The sequence below is a fragment of the Calliphora vicina genome, chromosome 4, assembly GCF_958450345.1.
Source record: "Calliphora vicina chromosome 4, idCalVici1.1, whole genome shotgun sequence".
Lineage (NCBI taxonomy): Eukaryota > Metazoa > Arthropoda > Insecta > Diptera > Calliphoridae > Calliphora > Calliphora vicina.
In genome coordinates, this window is record NC_088783.1 from 59,322,872 (window position 1) to 59,343,464 (window position 20,593).

Genomic DNA, 20,593 nt, shown 5'->3' on the forward strand with positions numbered 1-20,593 from the left:
TTTTTTATTATAAAAATTATCAAATTTTTAAATGATTCATAATTTATATTGTCTGTATCTGATAATGACGTTTAAGTTCAAGGTTAATTGTATTTTAAATAAAATAATTTTACAACACAAAAAAATAAAGAAAAAAATTAAGTACAAACGAATCTATAAATGCTTTACTTAAAGAAACAAATATAAAGCCATGCAATTTATTGGCATATGTTCAAAATTTTGCCAAAAAAAAATCAGAGAAAATCTCAGCTAAATAACAATTGTGTCAAAAAATTATAAAATTGGCACAAATATAGAAACAAATTAGATAAATATAAGCAAATGTTTTGTCTGCGGGATTTTAAAGATTACAAAAAAAAAGAAATCGATATTTTTTTTTATAGTATTTGTTAATGTTTTTGATAAATATTAATAAATTGTTACAAAATTTAAACATTTTTTCAAAACTTTTCAAACAATTATTTGTTGCACAGTTTTTATTTTTTTTCTAAATACCCTCGTAATATAAATTATAAAAAATTAAGCCAATTGAAAATAATATTATAGTTCTAATCAATGGATTATTGTTTTGTAGTAATTTATCTTAAATATTGCTTAATTAAAAATGCTCAATGAATTTGTGATCGTTTATTATGAAACGATTTAGGCTAGTCACAGTTTGAGATTAACATGGTATTTCCCACTATGCTTAATGAAAGGTAACTCGAGTATAAGATCTGTTTACATATTAAGTGTTTTAGAAACAACAACTATTTCTTTCCATTTTTAGCTTAAACTAAGACCACCCCTAAGTTTATCTCCTTGTCATCTTTACTCGAGCATGTCAAAATTCTAAATTTATTTTTCCATGTAATTTTATTTATTTTTTTTGTTGAAATAATTACACAGTTGTTACTATTTAAGTATTACATGCAAATCGCATTTTGCTGTTTGTAATTACTCTTCATTAAATCAATTAGATTTATTTGCCAGCATTCCAAACAATTGTTGCAAAGCAATTGTATTTAGTTGTATTTTGTTTAAGCTCGATTAAACAACAAAATATTTGAAATTTTTTTTCCAATTCATTTGTTTCCGTGGAAGTTTCAATTTCAGTTTTACTTTTTAATTCAATTGTTTTTAGTTAATTGTTTAAACTAAGATAAAAAATCAAACCTTTTATAATTGGTATGAACTGAGTATTGAAAGTATAAATAAAACGCAATTCCGCAAAATTTAATTAATTATAAAAACTACAAATACAAACAAATGAAAACAAAAAAACTTGTCATGTTTTTAGTTTTCATTACAAAGTGCAATCTGTCTGGGTTTTTAAAACAAGTGCCGTGCCGCACAGTGCTTTAGAATTGTGATGTTAAAGTATTGAATATTTTAAGTATTGAGCGCTCTATATAGAGTGGTTTTATTTGAGTATTCAATATACAAAACTATCTACTTACACATTTTTAAATGACATTTTTAATAGCGCCGATTAAATTTCACGGTGGCGGCTGACTCCAAAAACGGTCGGCGGCAGCTCAAAGCTGTCCGTCAGCCGACTAAAGAAAAATTACTTAGTCTGCTTTTACACAAGTTTTCTTGCCGCAAGTCGGAGTTTATAGGAGAGAGAGGCAAGAAGAAAGAAGAGGGGTACACACTTGCTTGTACTGACAAGTGTCTTCAATTCTTTTTTGTTTTCTCATTTTCACTATGGCGTCTAATAGGTTTTGACATACAAAATTGAACACAGACTTGCTGTGTGTAAACAGACGAACAAGTTTAAAAGATAATCGAAGAGACTTGCTTCAAGTAAACTTGCTGTGTGTAAATGCCAACTTAATTTGTAAAAAAATAAAATTTAAAAACGAAAATTTTATAAAATTAATAAGGAACTTTTTTCAAGCCGATTTAAGCTGAAAAAATTTCGGCGGCGGCTTTTAAAATTTATAGGAGGCTCAGAGCAGGTATCCGAGGCACTTCCGACCTTTGACAGTTGATAGAGGCCATGTTATTGGAGCTACATCTGTTGAATAGGCTGTCATTTATTCAGTTTGTTTTGTCAAATCACCATGGACGATTATAGCGTTCAACGTTCCCACAACAATTGGATCTCCGTTCCGGAACGACCCGAATTATATTCGTCTAAAGCCATGGTAGGCGTTCATATTGTTCAGGTTACGATGATTTTCGTCAAACAACCCGAATGTGAACAAAAGAGCGTAATAGAGCGTAAAAATACACACAATTCATTCAGTTTCTTGATGTTGTTGTGGATATTTAATTTTTTACCCAAAAGAGCACACAAATTAAATGCCTCTTTTTGCCTACCAATGGTCTAAAGATTGTAAACTCAGCGACAGCTGTACAAACCGAAAGTTTTTTCCACAGAAAAGAACAATCGGTCACAGTCGAACTGTTACAACAACATAGCGTTCAACAACACATGATAATAATAAAATTGTTTTATCAAAATGCGTGCATCGTTACGCCCCCTTCGCCCATTTTACGGTCGTCATAATCGTCCTACAGAGACGACTATTCGCAGTGTGGTGGATAAATATGAGTCCACTGGGACGATATCAATCCACATGAGATCCATGAGCTCTCTAGCTGATTATATCTATAGTAAAATTGGTATATCAAAAAAACAGGATTTAAATTTGTTAGATAATCTTTTTGAAGCTATAGTGGTACTTATTTTTACGCTTTTACCTTTTAAAAACGGTGGTTTATTTCCTTTAAATAAACCGGATACTTTTGATTGCAAATAAAAGCAGTTTAGTACATAGTTTAAAATTGTAACAATTCTTTGTTTATTCAAATTTACACAACAATTTACTTTCATGTAATACAGTTGATGTTACTTCTACCACTTCTACACTAACTCAACGACTGCAACCTCTGCCAACTTCCGTCCAGTAGCTTCACGAATGATCTTAACGGACAAACTAGCATGTTCGAATTCTAGAGCTTTTAGCAGCTGCAAGGTTAATGTTAGTAGCTTAAACATTTAGTGTTGCATTGTTGATAAGTAGAAACTTGATTAGGGTTACACGTGGGAAAAATTTCCCGTGAATATTTCCTTGTAAATTTTTGGGAAATGTTTGTCGTGAATTTTCGGGAATTTTTTCATACCTTTTCTTCTCAAAGTTACAATATTTTGTAAGTTCTACACCATTTTCAATTCTATTTCAGAATTTTCTAACTTTATTTCAGAATTTTCCCAATTCAGTATTAAACAAGTAAGAGAGCTATATTCGTCTGTGCCGAATCTTATATCCCCTTCAACAAATTATACTTCAAAATACAAATTTTAAATATTTTTTAAATTAATTTTTTTCCCAAAGTTGTTTTTTTTTATTTTTTTGGAAAAAAAAATTTTTCCAATTGTTTTTTAATTTTTTGAAATTTTAAAATTCTGAAGAATTCTGGAGATATTGATGTATGAATTGTGTATGTAAGTTATTTGGGGGCCTCGGAAAGTTGATTTCAACAGACAGACGGACATGGCTTAATCGACTCCGCTATCTATAAGGATCCACAATATAGGGTCGGAAAATTATATTGTGGAAATAACAAACGGAATGACAAACTTATATATACTATTCTCACGAAGGTGAAGGGCATAAAAAGACAATTTATTCGAAAACAAATTTACTGGTTTCTGGTTTAATTTAGTATTAAACAAGTAAGAGAGCTATTTTCGGCTGTGCCGAATCTTATATACCCTTCACCAAATTATACTTTAAAATATTTTTTTTTAAATATTTTTAGGTAAACAAAATTAAATTTTTTTTAATTGTTTTTCAAAATTTTTTTTTATTTTTTTTAAAAAAAGTTTTTTCCAAATTTTTTAAATTTTTTTTTTTATAACAAAAAAAAATTGTTGATGAAAAAAATTCGGGTTAAAAATATTTTTCCCGATTTTGACCCATTGTAGGTCCAACTTACTATAGCCTTATCTACATCGTTGCAATGGATTTTGAAATATCTATCATTAGTAATCCACATATACATAATTCAAAAATAGGTCAAAAATCGAGGTTGTCCCGGTTTTTTGCTCATATCTCCGTTATTTATGGACCGATTTTGCTGATTTTAAATAGCAAACTTATCGAAAGCATGTCTGACAGAATTATTGAAGATTTGGATCCCGAAGATATCTGGGGTCTTCAGAAAATTGATTTCAACAGACAGACGGACAGTCAGACAGACGTACATGGCTTAATCGACTCCGCTATATAAGGATCCAGAATATATATACTTTATAGGGTCGGAAATGAAAAATGTAGAAATTACAAACGGATTGACAAACTTATATATACCCTTCTCACGAAGGTGAAGGGTATAAAAATTACCGGGTATTCCCGGTATTGAAAAGATTTTTTAATTTCTTCCCGGGAAAGGAAAAAGTCCGGGAAATTAGGAACCCTAAGCTTGATGGACATGTCTATAAACATGATGAATGTTGGAGGCAGTCGTTGCAGACCGTTAAATTCTAATTGATAGTGTAATTTCGTAACAATATTGAACAAAATTCAACAAACATACTTTCACTTAATTGTCTTTTTGACAATAGACTTTTAGTAACTTAGAATTTATAAAACTTTTGTATATGTACATTTTTGAAAAGCAGACACGATTGATTTCCTAAACAGTGATATACAATATGTTCATTCTATCTATCCGTATTAACAAATTAATAGACACAAAATTAACAACACGGTGTAAATTAATTAAATTAAATCCATCTTTATTAGACTTCAAAACCCTACCAAGCCCTTGTTATTATGTTAAAGAAATCTTTCAGTACTTAGTTTTCCAATAATATACCAACATCTAATATTTATTTTTCTCTTTCTCTCTACTTTTAGTCATGGGTCTCTTAAGCGAAGGCAGCCCTTTGTCGTGGGAGGAAACAAAAGCCCATGCCGAGCATGTGCGCGAGCATGGCGTGCAACAATTCATAAATCTCTATCACAGACTAAAAGATCGCCAGGGTGATGTACTCAAATGGGGCGATGAAGTAGAATATATTATTGTTAAATTCGATGACAATAAAAAACAGGCCAAAGTCTCTTTAAAAGCCCAAGACTTGCTAGCCAAATTGAATGAAAAAGAAATGGCCGATCCTAATGGTGTTAAATCGCTGTGGCGTCCAGAATATGGCGCCTACATGATTGAGGGCACACCCGGTAAACCATTTGGTGGCTTAATGGCCCATTTCAATGTGGTGGAAGCCAATATGCGCTACCGGCGAGAGGAAGTCACCGAACTGCTGGAGCAGGACGAATGTGTTATGTCCATAACAAATTTCCCACGTTTAGGTTGTAAGGAATTCACACATCCCATTTATAATCCCCAGCCGGAGGATCCAGAAAGTTCAGCAAAATCTCTATATTTCCCCGACGAAGCCATATATCCGGGTCATCCACGTTTCAAGACGTTGACACGCAATATACGCATGCGACGCGGCGAAAAGGTAGCCATAAAATTAAAAGTATTTAAAGATGAAAACACCAAACTACCAGTAGAGGGTAGTCCCCCCATGGAGCCAGATGTAGTATTACTTGATGCCATGGGCTTTGGCATGGGCTGCTGTTGTCTACAATTAACATTCCAAGCTTGCAATATAACAGAGGCTCGTACCTTGTACGATCAATTGGCGCCATTGTGTCCCATAATGTTGGCCCTAACAGCAGCTTCACCCATTTACCGAGGCTATTTAACAGAATCCGATTGTCGCTGGAATGTCATTAGTTCCTCGGTGGATTGCCGTACTCAGGAAGAAAGAGGCCTTAAACCATTAAAGCAGAATAAATTTCGCATAGCAAAATCTCGTTATGACTCCATAGATTCGTATCTATCGCCAGAGGGTGAAGAATACAATGATGTTCCGCTCACCTATGACGAAAAGGTCTACCAAAGTTTGCGTGAGGGTGGCATAGATCATTTGTTGGCCCAACATGTGGCCCATTTGTTTATACGTGATACGGTGTCTTTGTTTAGCGAGAAAGTTCATCAGAATGATAAGGAGGACACAGATCATTTCGAGAATATACAATCTACCAATTGGCAAACAATGCGCTTTAAACCACCACCACCCAATTCACCCATAGGCTGGCGTGTGGAGTTCCGACCTTGTGAGGCACAAATAAGTGATTTTGAAAATGCCGCTCTAGTGGTTTTTGTGGTTTTGCTAACTCGTGTGATATTATCGTATCAATTGAATTTCCTAACACCCATTTCCAAGGTCGATGAAAATATGCAAACGGCTCAGAAGAGAGATGCTTGCCGCAAGGAAAAGTTTTGGTTCCGTAAAAATGTGCGCAAAACTCAAAGACTTTCGAATGGTTATGCCAATGGTTCACTGCACAACGGAACCACCATGAATGGAGGAGCTACAAATGGTACGGCCGCTACCAATGGCTCTTCGAATGGTACAACAAATGGTGTAAATGGTGGTGCTGCCACCAATGGTTATCATCATCCTCAAGCGCATAGCGATCATGAGGAAGATTTTGAATTGATGTCGATTGGAGAAATATTCAATGGAAAGGTAAGAATGCCGACAGCTGTTTAATTTTAGGTTCTAATGTGTAATCTGTGGCGATCTTATCGAATTATTTATTTGTAATATAACCATTCTAAACTGCAAAGGTCACTTGGGCCCATTTTCTTTAAAGAGAAAAATAAAGGGAGATATAAAGCGAATATTATTAAAAGGTAATAATCCAGGGTAAAAGTAGTTTTTCGGGTGTAGAGACCTCAACTGGGCGTTCAGAACGTTTGGCATTTTCCGTGCTTGTACGGCCACAACGAAATTCAGCAAACCACTTTTTTTACCATTGAAATTGATGGCGCAGAGTCCCATAGTATTTATAAAGCTTAGTCTTGGTTTGAGTGATAGTTTTTTTTTCTCACAAAAAATAATTCTTAATGAGTAGACGAAATTCACTTTTTCCAATTGCTCCTCAAGTCACGAGGTAGTCAGCAATCAATGGCTGCCAAACACAAACTAAATGACACAGCTTGTTCAAATTTTGACAGGAGTCAATTGACAGATGCCTGTTGACAGGAGCAGTGCTGCCCTTTCAGTTAAGATCCTCGTACATCAATACTATTTAAATTAGGGAAAATCTGCCCACAAATGGCTGAGATAATGGGTATATCACTTAAAAATGCTGGAGTTTTTCAAATATTTAACTTTTATTTTGAAACAATTGTACAATTTCTCATCTTTTTGGCAACATATGGATTCCGAGCCAAAAGAACTGGTCATCTTTTGAGTACAAGAACGAATCAAGCCAATATCGGATGCTCTGTTACAAAGTGAAGCGTATCCCAGAAACAAACAGTAGTCGGAAGAGGCACGGTCTGGACTATCATACGGTATCCTGCTGCAGCGGAATTGATGGCGTCTCTATGAATAGCGTTCAAAGCTGTCATATACGAGTTGAGATCAAATGGATCCTGCACATACCTTTGTATGATCTCGTCGTATTTTCTAAGGTCCTGTCTGACATGCCTCGGGGGGAGACTCCAAATGTGTGCTATTTGACTGACTCCTCCGGTGAAATCCAAGAAGGAACTGTTGCGTCAACATGACGTTATATTCCCTGACCGGTAGAACCTTAGTTCCCTCGTGAAGGTGGTGTTTGGTGGTAGTTTGTAGGCAGCCTGTGACGGTACTTAAGGCTGTATTTGCTTTGAATATTTCTTCACTTAACGAAGGCGACCACACTGTAGCCGCATAGTTATCCACTGACCAGCCAATCGTCTTTTAGGTTGCTAGCAAGGTTTCTTTGTCCATACCCCAAGTGCTGCCGACAAGTGACTGAGGACCTTATTCCTTGTATGCTGAGGAGGTAAAAAGGTTATCAAAAATGACACTGAAGATTTTCGGATGGTTCACTGTCGGAATTTGTACGCCGTCGACCATGATGCCTAAGTTGAGTTTTACCTCCTTCGAAAGAAATTGTGAATTTCATTGAGATAACCTGGTGGCGAGCAGCTGGTAGTTGATGGGTCAGCTGGGGGAGGAGAAGAGCTTCGAGTGTCCTCACTACTGGTGACAGGAGGGAAATCGCGATTTTCCAAGGTTTTTTAGCATCAGCATTGATATTCCGTCAGGTCTTATTGCCTTTGAAGGCTTAACTGATGGCATCTGCAACTTCAGTTGACTTTTAAAGTTGTGGTGTGTCCGAGACTGGAAGATCATGTAGTTTGCGGGCAATACTTCTTTTCGCCTTGTTTCTCTCGGGGTGCTCAATAAATTGTCGGCAATAAGCACGCGGTCGGATATGGTGGTATCTTCAAACTTAATCGATCCCCTATCATCGTTCTTTGTCGGGTTGGAGAGAGACCGAACTGTAGACCACAACTTAAGTTGCAGTTCTACAAATGATCCAACCATTTGTATCGTATGTACTCATTTACCAACCTGCAGATATCGCGGTTCAGCTGGCTTTTCATCGCAATTAATGATTAGATGCACTAAAGATTTTCTTTTATAGCGTTCATGCATCATTTCGGACATGCAAAATTGTCTTTTATGGTCTTTTGGCTTCAATTCGCATGAAACCAAATTTCACTGCTCGCAAAAGTTTTGAAATTGCTGATTGAGTAGCTTCCAATGATTTTGCAAGCTCTTTTTGAGTTTCACAACAATCTTCATGGAGTAATGCCTCCAATTCTTCGTTTTTGTTTGCTAAAGTTTTGTACAGATTTTCCAACAGATGTTAGAAATTCCAACAGATATATTTTATTTTAATATTTTAACAAAATTTCATGTTAAACAATTAAAACATTTCAATTTCTTTTCCAGCCTGATTCATTCCCGGGATTAGTGCCACTCATACGCAGCTACTTGCAGTCTATGGAAGTTGATACCGATACTCATTGCACGATTGAACAATATTTGAGATTCATACAAAAGAGAGCTTCGGGAGAGCTAATTACAACAGCCACCTGGATGAGAGAGCAGGTCTTAAATCATCCAGATTACAAGTAAGTCTCCCTTCACATTTTATTGCTTAGGAACTCTTTAATTCTAATATATTTATTTTTATCAACTTACAGAAAAGATTCCGTTGTTAGCGATGGTATAAATTATGATATTTTAAAGAAAATTCAAGATATACAAAATGGTAAATTAATTGAACCCGCTCTGCTGGGACAGGAGGGCAATCATACCAAAACAAAAGATTTCATACCACCAGCCATACAAAAACACTTGAATGGTTGCTGTGAAAGTAAATGACCATTTCAAATTGAGGAACAAATTAATGGTGACGACAATAGTGATAATGAACAACAGCAGCAAAAACAACAACAGCAACAACAACCAGTAGAAGAACTAGACAAAAAGTAACATTGCCAAAATTGAAACTAAACTAAACTAGACCATACCATTTTCATTATAAACAACCAAAAGAAACAACATTGACACAACAACTTTTAAGAAGAAGTGTAAGACTTGCCAGCCAAGCTTCGCATAAACAACATTCAGTGTTTTAACTTGTTAAGGAATGAATACCAACCACATTGTGAAATTTTTATTTTAAATGAAATTGATTAAGTTGACGTTTTTGATTGAAAGAATGAATTGTTAACTTTGTGTACTTTTTTTTATTTGGTGAATTTAAATTCCTCAAAAACTTAAAACGCTAAATAAATTGATAATTGTCAAGATTTCAAAGAAGTTTTTAAAGCTTTTGAAAAATATGGCAAACAAAAAAACAAAATGAAAAATGAGGGAGATGTGCAACAACATTTTATAAGATGTTATCTTAACTCCCAGTAATATAATAATACACACATCAACAAAAAGAGAAAGAAGTTTTAACGTTTAACGAATTTTTTCTCTTTAAGGGATTTTTATTATTTTCAAAGAAAACTAAAAAAGGAAGCAAGGACTATGTTATTTATACTATATACATTATTATATAAATATATTTTTTATTATTTGTTAAATTATTTACTTAATGCATACAAATAGTTAATCACAACTTAAAACAAAACAAACAAAACAACATATAAACCATAAGTGTTTATTTATTTACTTAAAAAAAAAATAATTGATAAAAATATAAAGCAAAAAAACAAAATAACTTAACAAATAAAATTATAAATAAATAAAAATTTAAGAAAATTTCTTTTGGTTTAATTTAAGAAAAATTTCTAAAAGGAAATTAAACAAAAAATATATATTTAATTAAAAAACAAAAAACTTAAAGAGAGGAATGTTAATATAAAGGTTTAAAAATTTATAATTTCTAAAATTTGTTGTCTTTATAACAACCACTCAGGTTAAGTGATGGTAATTGACAGATTTTGAAACAAAATAATGAAATAAACACATGTTACTTTTTTAATTATCATTTGCTTCCCTTGAAATAACGTTTATATTTTAACCTACCAAACCTATTTTACGTAGTTGATACAAAATTGTTTAATAATATTCAGTTTTAAATAAACTAGACCAGTCATATTAAGTTTGGACTTTGCAATGACAGACAGTGATTTCAAAATTGTTGTAGACCATTCAGATATGTAATGAAAATTTATCAATTTTAAAAAGTTAAATTTGGAACGATAAACGGGGAGAAAATTCACGCATTCGTAATCGAAATAAATTTCGAGTGCGAAAAACTCGTACGCTATCTAGCACTATTATTATAAATTTCAATACATTTTATTCAATATCGAAAATAGGACAATTTCAAAAATTAAAAAACTCGCACGTTCGAATAAGTATTCGCTCGCATACGAATGCGAGAATTAGACACCAGGTATTCCCCATTATGACGATGTCTAGTTAGATTTTAACTTGTAGTTATACTGTGGGTTAAAATAATTTTTATATGAAATCTGTCTGTATAACTTTAGATTAAAACCTAACTATATTCATTGTGATAATGGGGGTATGTGATGGAAATTTTGAAAGCTAATATTTTTTAAAAAGAGCTTCATATTAATTAATTCAATTTGAGCTTAATTCATTTATTCCATTAATCCATTCCCAAATTTATATTCTTAGATTCATTCAAAAGCTTTTATTTAAATCGATTTCATTTCTCGTTCAATTAATTCATAATAACAAAATTAATTCAACCTTTGAATCACAGATTATTACAGATATGAAACAAATGCCAGTTGTCAAAAAAGTTTTCAATGTTTGTGATTTGCAGAGCGAGAGAAAAATTATAATTTCCATAGGAAACTAGTGTGAAATATATTTGTCCCTCTTTTCAAACCACAGCCATTTTGACATTTTCTTTTGTTATTTTTCTTCGGATAGCAGCTGATTCATATCTGTATAATTTGTGCTGTGAATGATTGAATTTTTTGCTAATACAAATTTATTAAAATAGTTTTTCTTCATTCAAGTTGTTTTTGTTTTTGAAAATTTTGTTTGAATTGAATTTGAATGCAAATTTATGTTTTGAACCTCAAACACAAAACATGTGCCTTGATTTTATGCTTCCTTTTTACTGGTGAATACTATTGATATAAAGTGAAATACAAAGCTTGAGTTACACTTGTTTTCTACTTGAATTCCAGCTCAACTGCTTATTGGGTTAATCCTATTTGTAATCAAAGGTTCGGAAGAATTAATAATTTCATTTTCGAAATAAAAAACAAAATGTTTCTCTTAACTATTCGGTTAATAGATCATTCTTAGGTTTAATTCCTTTGTAATTCATTCTTTATAGAATTTAGCTACATTCACATTTTCTTGAATTCAAATGCCTTACAAAATAACTTTAAAAATGTGTGGAATGATTAAATTGTTCTTTAATTCAAATCAATTATAAAAAGGCTTAAGTTGAATTCATTTTGTAAATGATTAAAAACAGAACTTAATAAAGAAAACATATTCTAATTCAATTTGCATTAGATTTGAGTTACAATAATAAAAATTGAATCAAAGGTTGAATGAATTCTGTTTAAAGCCTTTGAAGGAGGCTAAAGAATTAGTTGTTGGGTATAGATTTATGGAATGAATGGCTGAAAATTAAATTCCTTATTAACGTTTTAGTGAATTAAGCTGAAATTGCATTAATTAATTCGAACATCTATTTGTAATACATTTGAATTAAAGAAAATTTGAAATCATCAGACATTTTATTAAGCTATATTGTAATTAATTTGAATTAAGATAACCTTGAATGCTGCAATAATGAATTAATTCAAGAAAGAATGAATTCTTAAACGAATGAATTCAATGCGTTTGCAGTACTAAGGAATTAAGACAACGAATTAACCAATTGGTGCGCGTGAATGGTTTAATGGAATTGTTAAGATGATTAAGAATTAATTCTTTGAACTTTTAGAAAAGAAGTACACGTATGTGATGGAAATCGATTTTGGAATTGAAAAAGCTTGTGATGAATTTAGTACTTTCATTTTGTGTGTTGTTAAAAATACTAATTGATACTTTTCCACACAGTTTTTGTTGACTTTTTTTAAATTACTTGATATTTGCCATTTGATATGTATTTTGCTTAAAAAATCATACTTGAAATCTAACGAAATTCAAAACAATATTTTCAAATTTATCATTTTAAAACCGATTGAGTTCCAGAACATAGCTCATAATGAACTCGGATCGATGTCAAGACTTATTTTTAAAGCAATGGCTTATAATTTTCTATTACAATAAAGTCCGGATAACGAATATCAAATGATTTAGACTAACTTTTGGATGAAATGTGGTACAAACAATACAAATCTTTTACATTTTATAAACGTTTCTTTTCCGAAATCGATTTTCAACATACCTGATGAAATAGAGGCTATTGGGTAATTAAAATATATTTTTTTATTTCAAATCGAATTATGAATTTATAATTCACCTGCTAAAATCTGTCTGATCATTCCCTTGTTTATTCAGTTATTCACCTAATTTTGACAGGCCTAAAAAAATTGTAAATCTTTTTTTAATTTGAAATCTTTTTTTAGTTACTTTTCCATTCGCTTTGTACTATATAAAAAACTATTTGTATTAGCATTTACTTTTAATTTAATTCAAAACTTTCTGTTATATATTTTTTTAAAGTTTATTCTAAGCATACCTTTCAAATGCTATACGATTTAATATTAATTATCTTTAATTAATTTTATAGAATAAGTTTTTAAGTTTTAAACAAAATAAAATAATACTTACAAAGTTATCCTTCTTAATTAAAAAGGAACCAAATTATATGTGTGTTATTTGTAGTTGGAAATACAGAGAGAGTAAGTGATTGCCTATTAATTCCTGAATATTCTCGAATTTATCATGAATTTCTCATTTTACCATTTATGTATAAAGAGCTTATATTAGATTTCGGGTTCTTATATTTCTATAGGGTATTCCAATAGGGAGTTCACAACATTGTGAGTTGATAGTGGCCATATTGTGGAAACTATATCTGTCGAATTGACTCATTTATTTAGTTTGCTTTGCCAGTTATAGATTTTTAGAATGTTTAAAACATAATATTTTTAAATTGATATTTCACACTGTATGGACCTAATCTGGTTTAACCGTTTATTAACAAATCTATAAATGATTAAAAATTTCCGAGAAACTCGTTAATTAAAATATGTTTTTATTTTATTTAAAATAAAATATTTTATTTAAAACAATAATCACTTAACGGCAACTCTGTATTTACTTGTTTACCATAGGGTCGGTAATGAAAACAAGCAGTTATCAACTGATAATACAGTACGCACACGCTACTTATCGACTAAATATCGATAATATAGTTTAGTAACAGTTAACTTTTAAATAAACTAAATTATGACGAATTAAAGTTGACAAAATACCGTTATACTAATTATAGTTTCGAATCCCAAAGATGTTATACAAGAGATTTCTGTGCCTGTTTTTATAGGAAAATAGTCAATTTAATCCGAAAATTTAATTTTTTGTGACAGTACTTAATAGTGGGAAGATATAACAGTTTACATTCAAGTACAAACAGTCACAACATAAAGCTGTAAATAAAAGCTTTATAATAGTTAATATAACAGGGAAAAACAGTTAATTTAATACAGTAAGTAAACAATTCTCGAATACATACTGCAATGTTGAGCCGAAAAAAACAAGGTAAGCTTCCGATTCGAACCAGTTATAAGGTAAAGGTAATGATAATTCGGATTATTTCGTTAAAGGTAATTTAGAGATAAAATATACCTCAAATTTGCAAAAGTAATTTAGTCGATGTTCGCAAAGAGTGGGCATTATTTTCTACTTTTTGGGATGAAATTTGCACCAAGGTTAGTCATAATGCCATTTGACAACTGGTATTTGTTCTCATCCATTTAACTTATTGTTCTTAGCAGAATGTGTCCCAAATAGTAAAGATAGCTATTTCTTCAGTCTTTCGAATTTGTATACCCTTCACTTTCGTGAGAAGGGTATATATAAGTTTATCATTCCGTTTGTAATTTCCACAATATAATTTTCCAAACCTATAAAGTATATATATTATGGACCCTTATAGATAGCGGAGTCGATTAAGCCATGTCCGTCCGTCTGCATGTCTGTTGAAATCAACTTTTCGAAGCCCCCAAATAACTTACATACACGATTCATACATCAATATCTCCGGAAAATCGGTCCACAAATGGCTGAGATATAAAGAAAAAACCAGGACAACCTCGATTTTTTACCTATATCTGGATGCTTTGATAAGCTTAATAAGCATTAATATAGACAATATGGATATCTAATGATAGATATTTCAAAGACCTTTGCAACGACGTATATAAGACCATAGAAAGTTGGACCTTCAATGGGTCAAAATTTTATTTAACCCGAATTTTGTTATACCCTTCTCCTTCGTGAGAAGGGTGCTGAAGAGCCCAGATATCTTCGGGATCCAAGTCTTCGATAATTCTATCAGACATGCTTTTGAGAAGTTTCCTATTTAAAATCAGCAAAATCGGTCCACAAATGGCCGAGATATTAGGAAAAAACCAGGACAACCTCGATTTTTTACCTATTATTGACCTATATCTGGATTACTAAGTCATTAATAACGACAATATGGATATCTAATGATAGATATTTCGAAGACCTTTGCAACTACGTATATAAGACCATAGTAAGTTGGACATACAATGGGTCAAAATCGGAAAAAAATTGTAAAATTTAAAAAAAAAAAATTAAATTTTTTAAAAAAAAAAATTAAAATTTAAAATTTTAAAAATGAAAAAAAAACTTTAGGAAAAAAAATATATTTTGTTTAACTAAAAATATTTAAAATTTGTATTTTGAAGTATAATTTGGTGAAGGGTATATAAGATTCTCTCTTACTTGTTTTTTTAATTTTTTTTCAAAATCAAAAGCTTTTTTGATTTTTTTCCCAAAAGCAAGCTTAAATATTTTCCTTGAAGATCTATTTGATCGCTTAGTGGTATGCGAGTTGTATATCTTTCAAAATAAATGTTTTGTAACTCAATATATACAATTTTTTACGTTTTTTTTTTCAAAATCAAAAACTTTGTGTAATGTTTTTTCAAAATGGACCCGTTTTTATTTTTTGTTCAAAGGAAGCTTAGGTCTTTTCCTTAAAATCAAAAAAATGGTATTTTTTATATTTTTTACTCTGTTGACGGTACCGAGGTCCGGGCTATAAATTCCATTTGCAAACATATTGGGGCATACAAAAGAGGTTTTAATTTTTTGAAAGCAGCTATTATAGAAAATTTGGCATAAATTTTAAATAACAAATAGAAAAATAAAAAAAATACTTTTTAAATTTTTTTTTTTAATTGTTTTTGGTATAATTCTTTGTTGAGTATGTTAATTAAAAAATAAATATTTGAAAAAATTCGGGGAGATTTGAATCCGCTATTTGCTAAAATCAAGACCAAGGTAGGTAAAAAACCTCAAATTTAAATGTTCAAAGATGAATATCTCGTAAACTATAAAATATAGGGGGCATTTCAAGTAGCGTTGCCAAATGTCCCGGGAATTATGAATCCCGCGCAGGACGCAGGACACGTTTTTTTATATTCTTGCGATAACAATAAGAAAAGATAAAATCACTGCTACTTGTTGATGTTTTGTCTAAGATTTGATATTTTTATTAATAAAGTGTGTGTGTTTTGTATAATATCATTAGTTTACCTAAAATCTTTTGGGAAAAGGTTTTCTGATTATCTGGCCTAAGCAAACAGTTCTTGTCCCGCAGTTACATTCCAACTGATCGGGATTGTCATTGGATCCAATCATCCAATCATCATTTTGAAAACGATGTAATGTAATTTTTTTGTTTAATCGATATAGAATTTAATTCTAGATCGAATATAAAACCTAAAACTTTTGATTTCACAAGACCAATGTACTTTTTCAGTCGTTTTCAAAACGACTCAGCATTTCTGCTGATGTTTGTATCACTCAAAAATATGGATCAATCAACTCAGAAAGTTATTAAGGTATACTTTGGTTAGTAATGTCTTTCAGGCTGTCCATATGCTGGCTGGTTTTCCATTATATGGCGCATGTTATTATTTTGGAACAAGGACGAAATCTATGGTAATGAACAGTTCATTATTTCATCTAACGGATACGATTTTTTACCCGTAACTAATGATTTTGGAGGTGTTTGGCAAATACCAGAAAAACAATATCACTTCCCAGGTATTTCTACTTCATTCTTAGCTGTATCACTGTGTAAACAATTTGGGATAAATATAATATCTAGTTTAAAATAATGGAATAAGTTTTCTTGTTTTTTGTCCCGCGTAAGGTTTCAAAATCCCGCCATTTTTCACCGATTTTGAAAATTGTCCCGCTTTTTGTAAAAATAAAACTGGCAACCCTTATTTCAACTGAATCAACTTAGAAATCGATGTCTTTCGATAGGGATGAAATTTGAACCAAGGTTGGTTCTATAGGATAGTAAATTCAGACAAGATCGGTCGAGAACTCTCTGATGTCTTTTCTCATCCATGTAACTTATTTCGAAAAAAAAAAAAATTAAAAATTGTTGATATTTTTTCCGATATCAATAACATTGTTGACTTTTTTTTTCCCAAAAGAAAGCTTAGATATTTTCCTTGAAGATCTATTAGGTCGTTTAGTGGGATGCAAGTTGGATATCTATTAAAATAAATGTTTTGTAACTCAAAACATAAAAACGTTTTTTGTAGATTTCTTCTTGTAGATTCTACATATTATGTATATTAAACATCTTTCAAATTGGATCGAGAACAAAAATATTCCCCAGATACCCCACTTTGGGTCCAACCTTATTGTTTAAAGTCTAAATGCTAAACTTAAACTCAGCAACACCTCTTCTATAGTATTGGGAGATTTGAGTAAAATCGGACTATCGGTTACAGATTCTATATCTGCCAAAAAAATATTTTTCAATTTTTAATGTTCAAGTCTTTTTCTGAGGGGGGCCTTGTATGGGGACTAGGGATAAATATTGTTCGAACAAATATTATCAACAGAGAGTATTTATGGAAAACTTCAGCCTCCTAGCTCCTTTCGTTTGGGACCTATCGTGTTTTCAATAGACAGACGGACAGACATCGTTTAATCGACTCAGAAAGTTTAATATTTTGAGCGTATCTGCACAAACGCATAATACCCTCCTCACCATGGTGGCGTAGGTTATAAAAAGGTTGCTAGGTAGGCAAACATACTTTTTTATGAATTTTTATAATCACCTTTTTTGCAATTAATCCTTAAATTTAAAGTAAAATCGCAGTATTTACAAAGTTTTTAACAATTTAAGATATTTGAGTAAAATTTCATATTTCCTGAATTGGTCTTGGGATTTCATTTCCAATAAATATTTGTTTAAAATATCCACCTTTTTAATTTAATTATCGCATAAATGAAACACAACTTTAACAATAAAATTACTTTCGAATTATATTTTTATTAAAATGAATTTGAAATTTTCTTTGTTTGTTTTTTCTTGTTCTTAGTAAATTATTTTAAATATTAACATACAATATTCTTCAATATTCATTTTCAATCTCTCATTATTAATGTCTAAATTTAAATATTTATTTAACCATTCAAATTTTGAAATTTTTGTTTTGAGTTTTTCATGTTGTTTTTTATTACGAATTACAAATTACAATTTTCTTTAAATTTACTAAAATATTTAATATTTTTTTGTTTGTTTGTATATTGTATGTATTGTAAATATATTTAAGGTTTTTTCTGAAAAAAATAAATAATAAATTACATCAAATACATGAAACTTTTGTTTTGTTAAATATTGCTATAATTTTTGGTTTTGTTTTACTTTTACTATTTAATAAAATTTTACACAATTTCGGTTGGTCTACATGCTAATTTTTATTTTTAAATTTAGTTAAACTTTATTTTTGTTTTTCTTTTTAATAATTTATCAATTAATACCTTTTATGAAGTTATTGCAAAAAGTTTTTTTTTTGTTATTTTCATTTTCTTTTCGGGGAAAAAATTACAAACTATTAGTTTAAATTATAACAAAATTTATTTAATTTTTTTGTTGTTTGTTAATCTAAATTTTCTTATAACTAATAATACTCGGTTTTCAGTTTTGTTTTTTTTTGTTTTAAGACTAAAAAACATTTAAGGCTAATAATAAGAACAACATTTACTAAAAAAATTTAAATAGTTTTTTGTGTTTATTTTACGTTTTGTATGGGGTTTTGATTGTTCATACGTTTATTTGGGTTTTTATTTGTAGTTTAAGTTTTATAGTTTTATTTAAAACAGAATATTTAAAACAGTCTTGGCGAAATTCTTCAAGTTAGTTCAATAGTTTTGACAGTTTCATTGTTAAAAGCCTGAAATTGCTTAGAATTGTGATAAATGGGGTTTAAATGGTGATTAAACAATAAATTGTATTAAATATTGTTAACCGATCGCCACACAGGAAACTGAGAAAAAAGTGGAAATAAATCTGTAACTTCTAAACGAATAGAACGATTTTAAAAATAAGGATGTAAGGACCTTTAATACTTATGTTTGCACGGTTTGGTGGAGGCAATGAGTAAAAGTAGTTATAGGAAGATACTCAGTAGAGTTCAAAGATGAGCTTCCTTCCATTGCCATAACGGACCATATGGTAACGACTTTAGACTTCGGTATTTCACCTCCAATTGTGTTTCCAAGTAGGGACAAGTGGGTTGGATTTGAAAGGCTGCACCCCTTAGTTCTCATTGATGGGTCCTGGAGTTTATGTAGTAGATGAGGACATCAAAGTGTAATAAAGACTCCCAGATGAATGAAGCGTTTTCAGACAGAGATCCTAGCGATCTGGAAAGCCACGGATTTGATAAGGGCACACATCACAGACGGATCAGAATGTGTTGGGTACCAGGGCACCGTAGCATACAGAGATATGAGATAGCAGATGAACTGCCCAGACACGGTATGGACTATATTAGTTGGGAGTGGGAGGTTAACCTCCTATATGCCGCTATTATAGGTTGATCTTCGAAAGATTCCGTGGCTCTATGAACCAATCAGAAGATTGCATAGCGTCCAGAGCTATTTGGTCAAAGTAGGATGCAAAGACAACCAGAATATTAATTGGGTTGGATAGAAAAGGTCAGTTGCTCAGTTGAAGCCTGCATGGGTAAATGGGATATGGGCGCACAGGACTTCTGTAGGTTGTACGATAATATTGAGGCACTAGAAACAGAGCAACATATTCTGTGTAACTGTCCTAGACTACAGAGTCTCAGGCAAAAATGGCTAGGAGAAGGATTCCATGATGAACTGGGGAATATAGCTAGATATGATCTAGGAAATCTATTAGGCTTTATCAGGGAAATTGGCTGACTATTTTTAGGTAACGGGACTCTGTGAATCCCAGTCTATACATTGTGTGGGGTTTTGATTGCATTTTTTTAAATCAATTTTGGTGAATGTCCAAAGTTATTATATGGGGTTAGGTCAATTGAATCGTTTATTTTAAAAACCAGTCAAGCAACAAAAAATCTAAAATTGAGTTATTGGGCGATTACTATTTTTTAAAGGTAGTGCAGCGTTTAATGCAAACAAAATTAAATACTAGCCCCCTATTATGGTGAAGTAAGGCCGAGAAATCCGTGTTTAGTGCAGAAATAAGTTAAGTGATTCATTTCATACTATGTAATACTAGGCCCCAATAATCATAAATATTGTAGGTATCAATAAATGTGAGAACAATAAAAGAATTAGAAGCTCTAAACCCCTACTTGATTGGATATGAAGAGTTTTATGGGGTACCCTGAAATAGCTCCCAAATGAAATAAATCCCAATGAAATAATTCCCAGCAAAAATGAAATAATTCCCAAACTTGAAAAATAAAATAACTGCCAAATGGTGAAATGAAATTACTCCCAATAATCGGCGGTTTCATAATTATAAAAATATTAGTCCCAAAAAAGCGAAATAACTCCCAATGAAATAAATCCCAATAGAAATGAAATAATTCCCAATCCGAAGAAATTTATTAGTGTAATCTAATGAAATCAATGAAATAAAGAACTACAAAAGTGAAATTATTCTTCGCTTACCAAACATTTTTTGCATTGTATTGGAGTGTATCAAAAACTGGCTTCGCATAGAAATTTGTTTGGCATTGCCGGCCTTTGGCCGTTGTATCAAAAACT

At 31.4% G+C, this 20,593-nt stretch overlaps 1 protein-coding gene across 1 annotated transcript in view; it reads left to right on the forward strand.

Annotated features, from left to right (window-relative positions):
- The window catches only part of Gclc (glutamate--cysteine ligase), a 56,602-nt gene extending 46,470 nt beyond the window's left edge, over positions 1–10,132 (forward strand). Inside the window, exons 3-5 of the mRNA XM_065506617.1 lie at positions 4,854–6,538; positions 8,807–8,988; positions 9,061–10,132. Of these exons, the coding sequence (XP_065362689.1) occupies positions 4,856–6,538; positions 8,807–8,988; positions 9,061–9,241 (2,046 nt within the window). The 5' untranslated portion in view covers positions 4,854–4,855 and the 3' untranslated portion in view covers positions 9,242–10,132. The remainder of the gene's footprint in view (positions 1–4,853; positions 6,539–8,806; positions 8,989–9,060) is intronic.
- Positions 10,133–20,593: the final 10,461 nt, after the last annotated feature.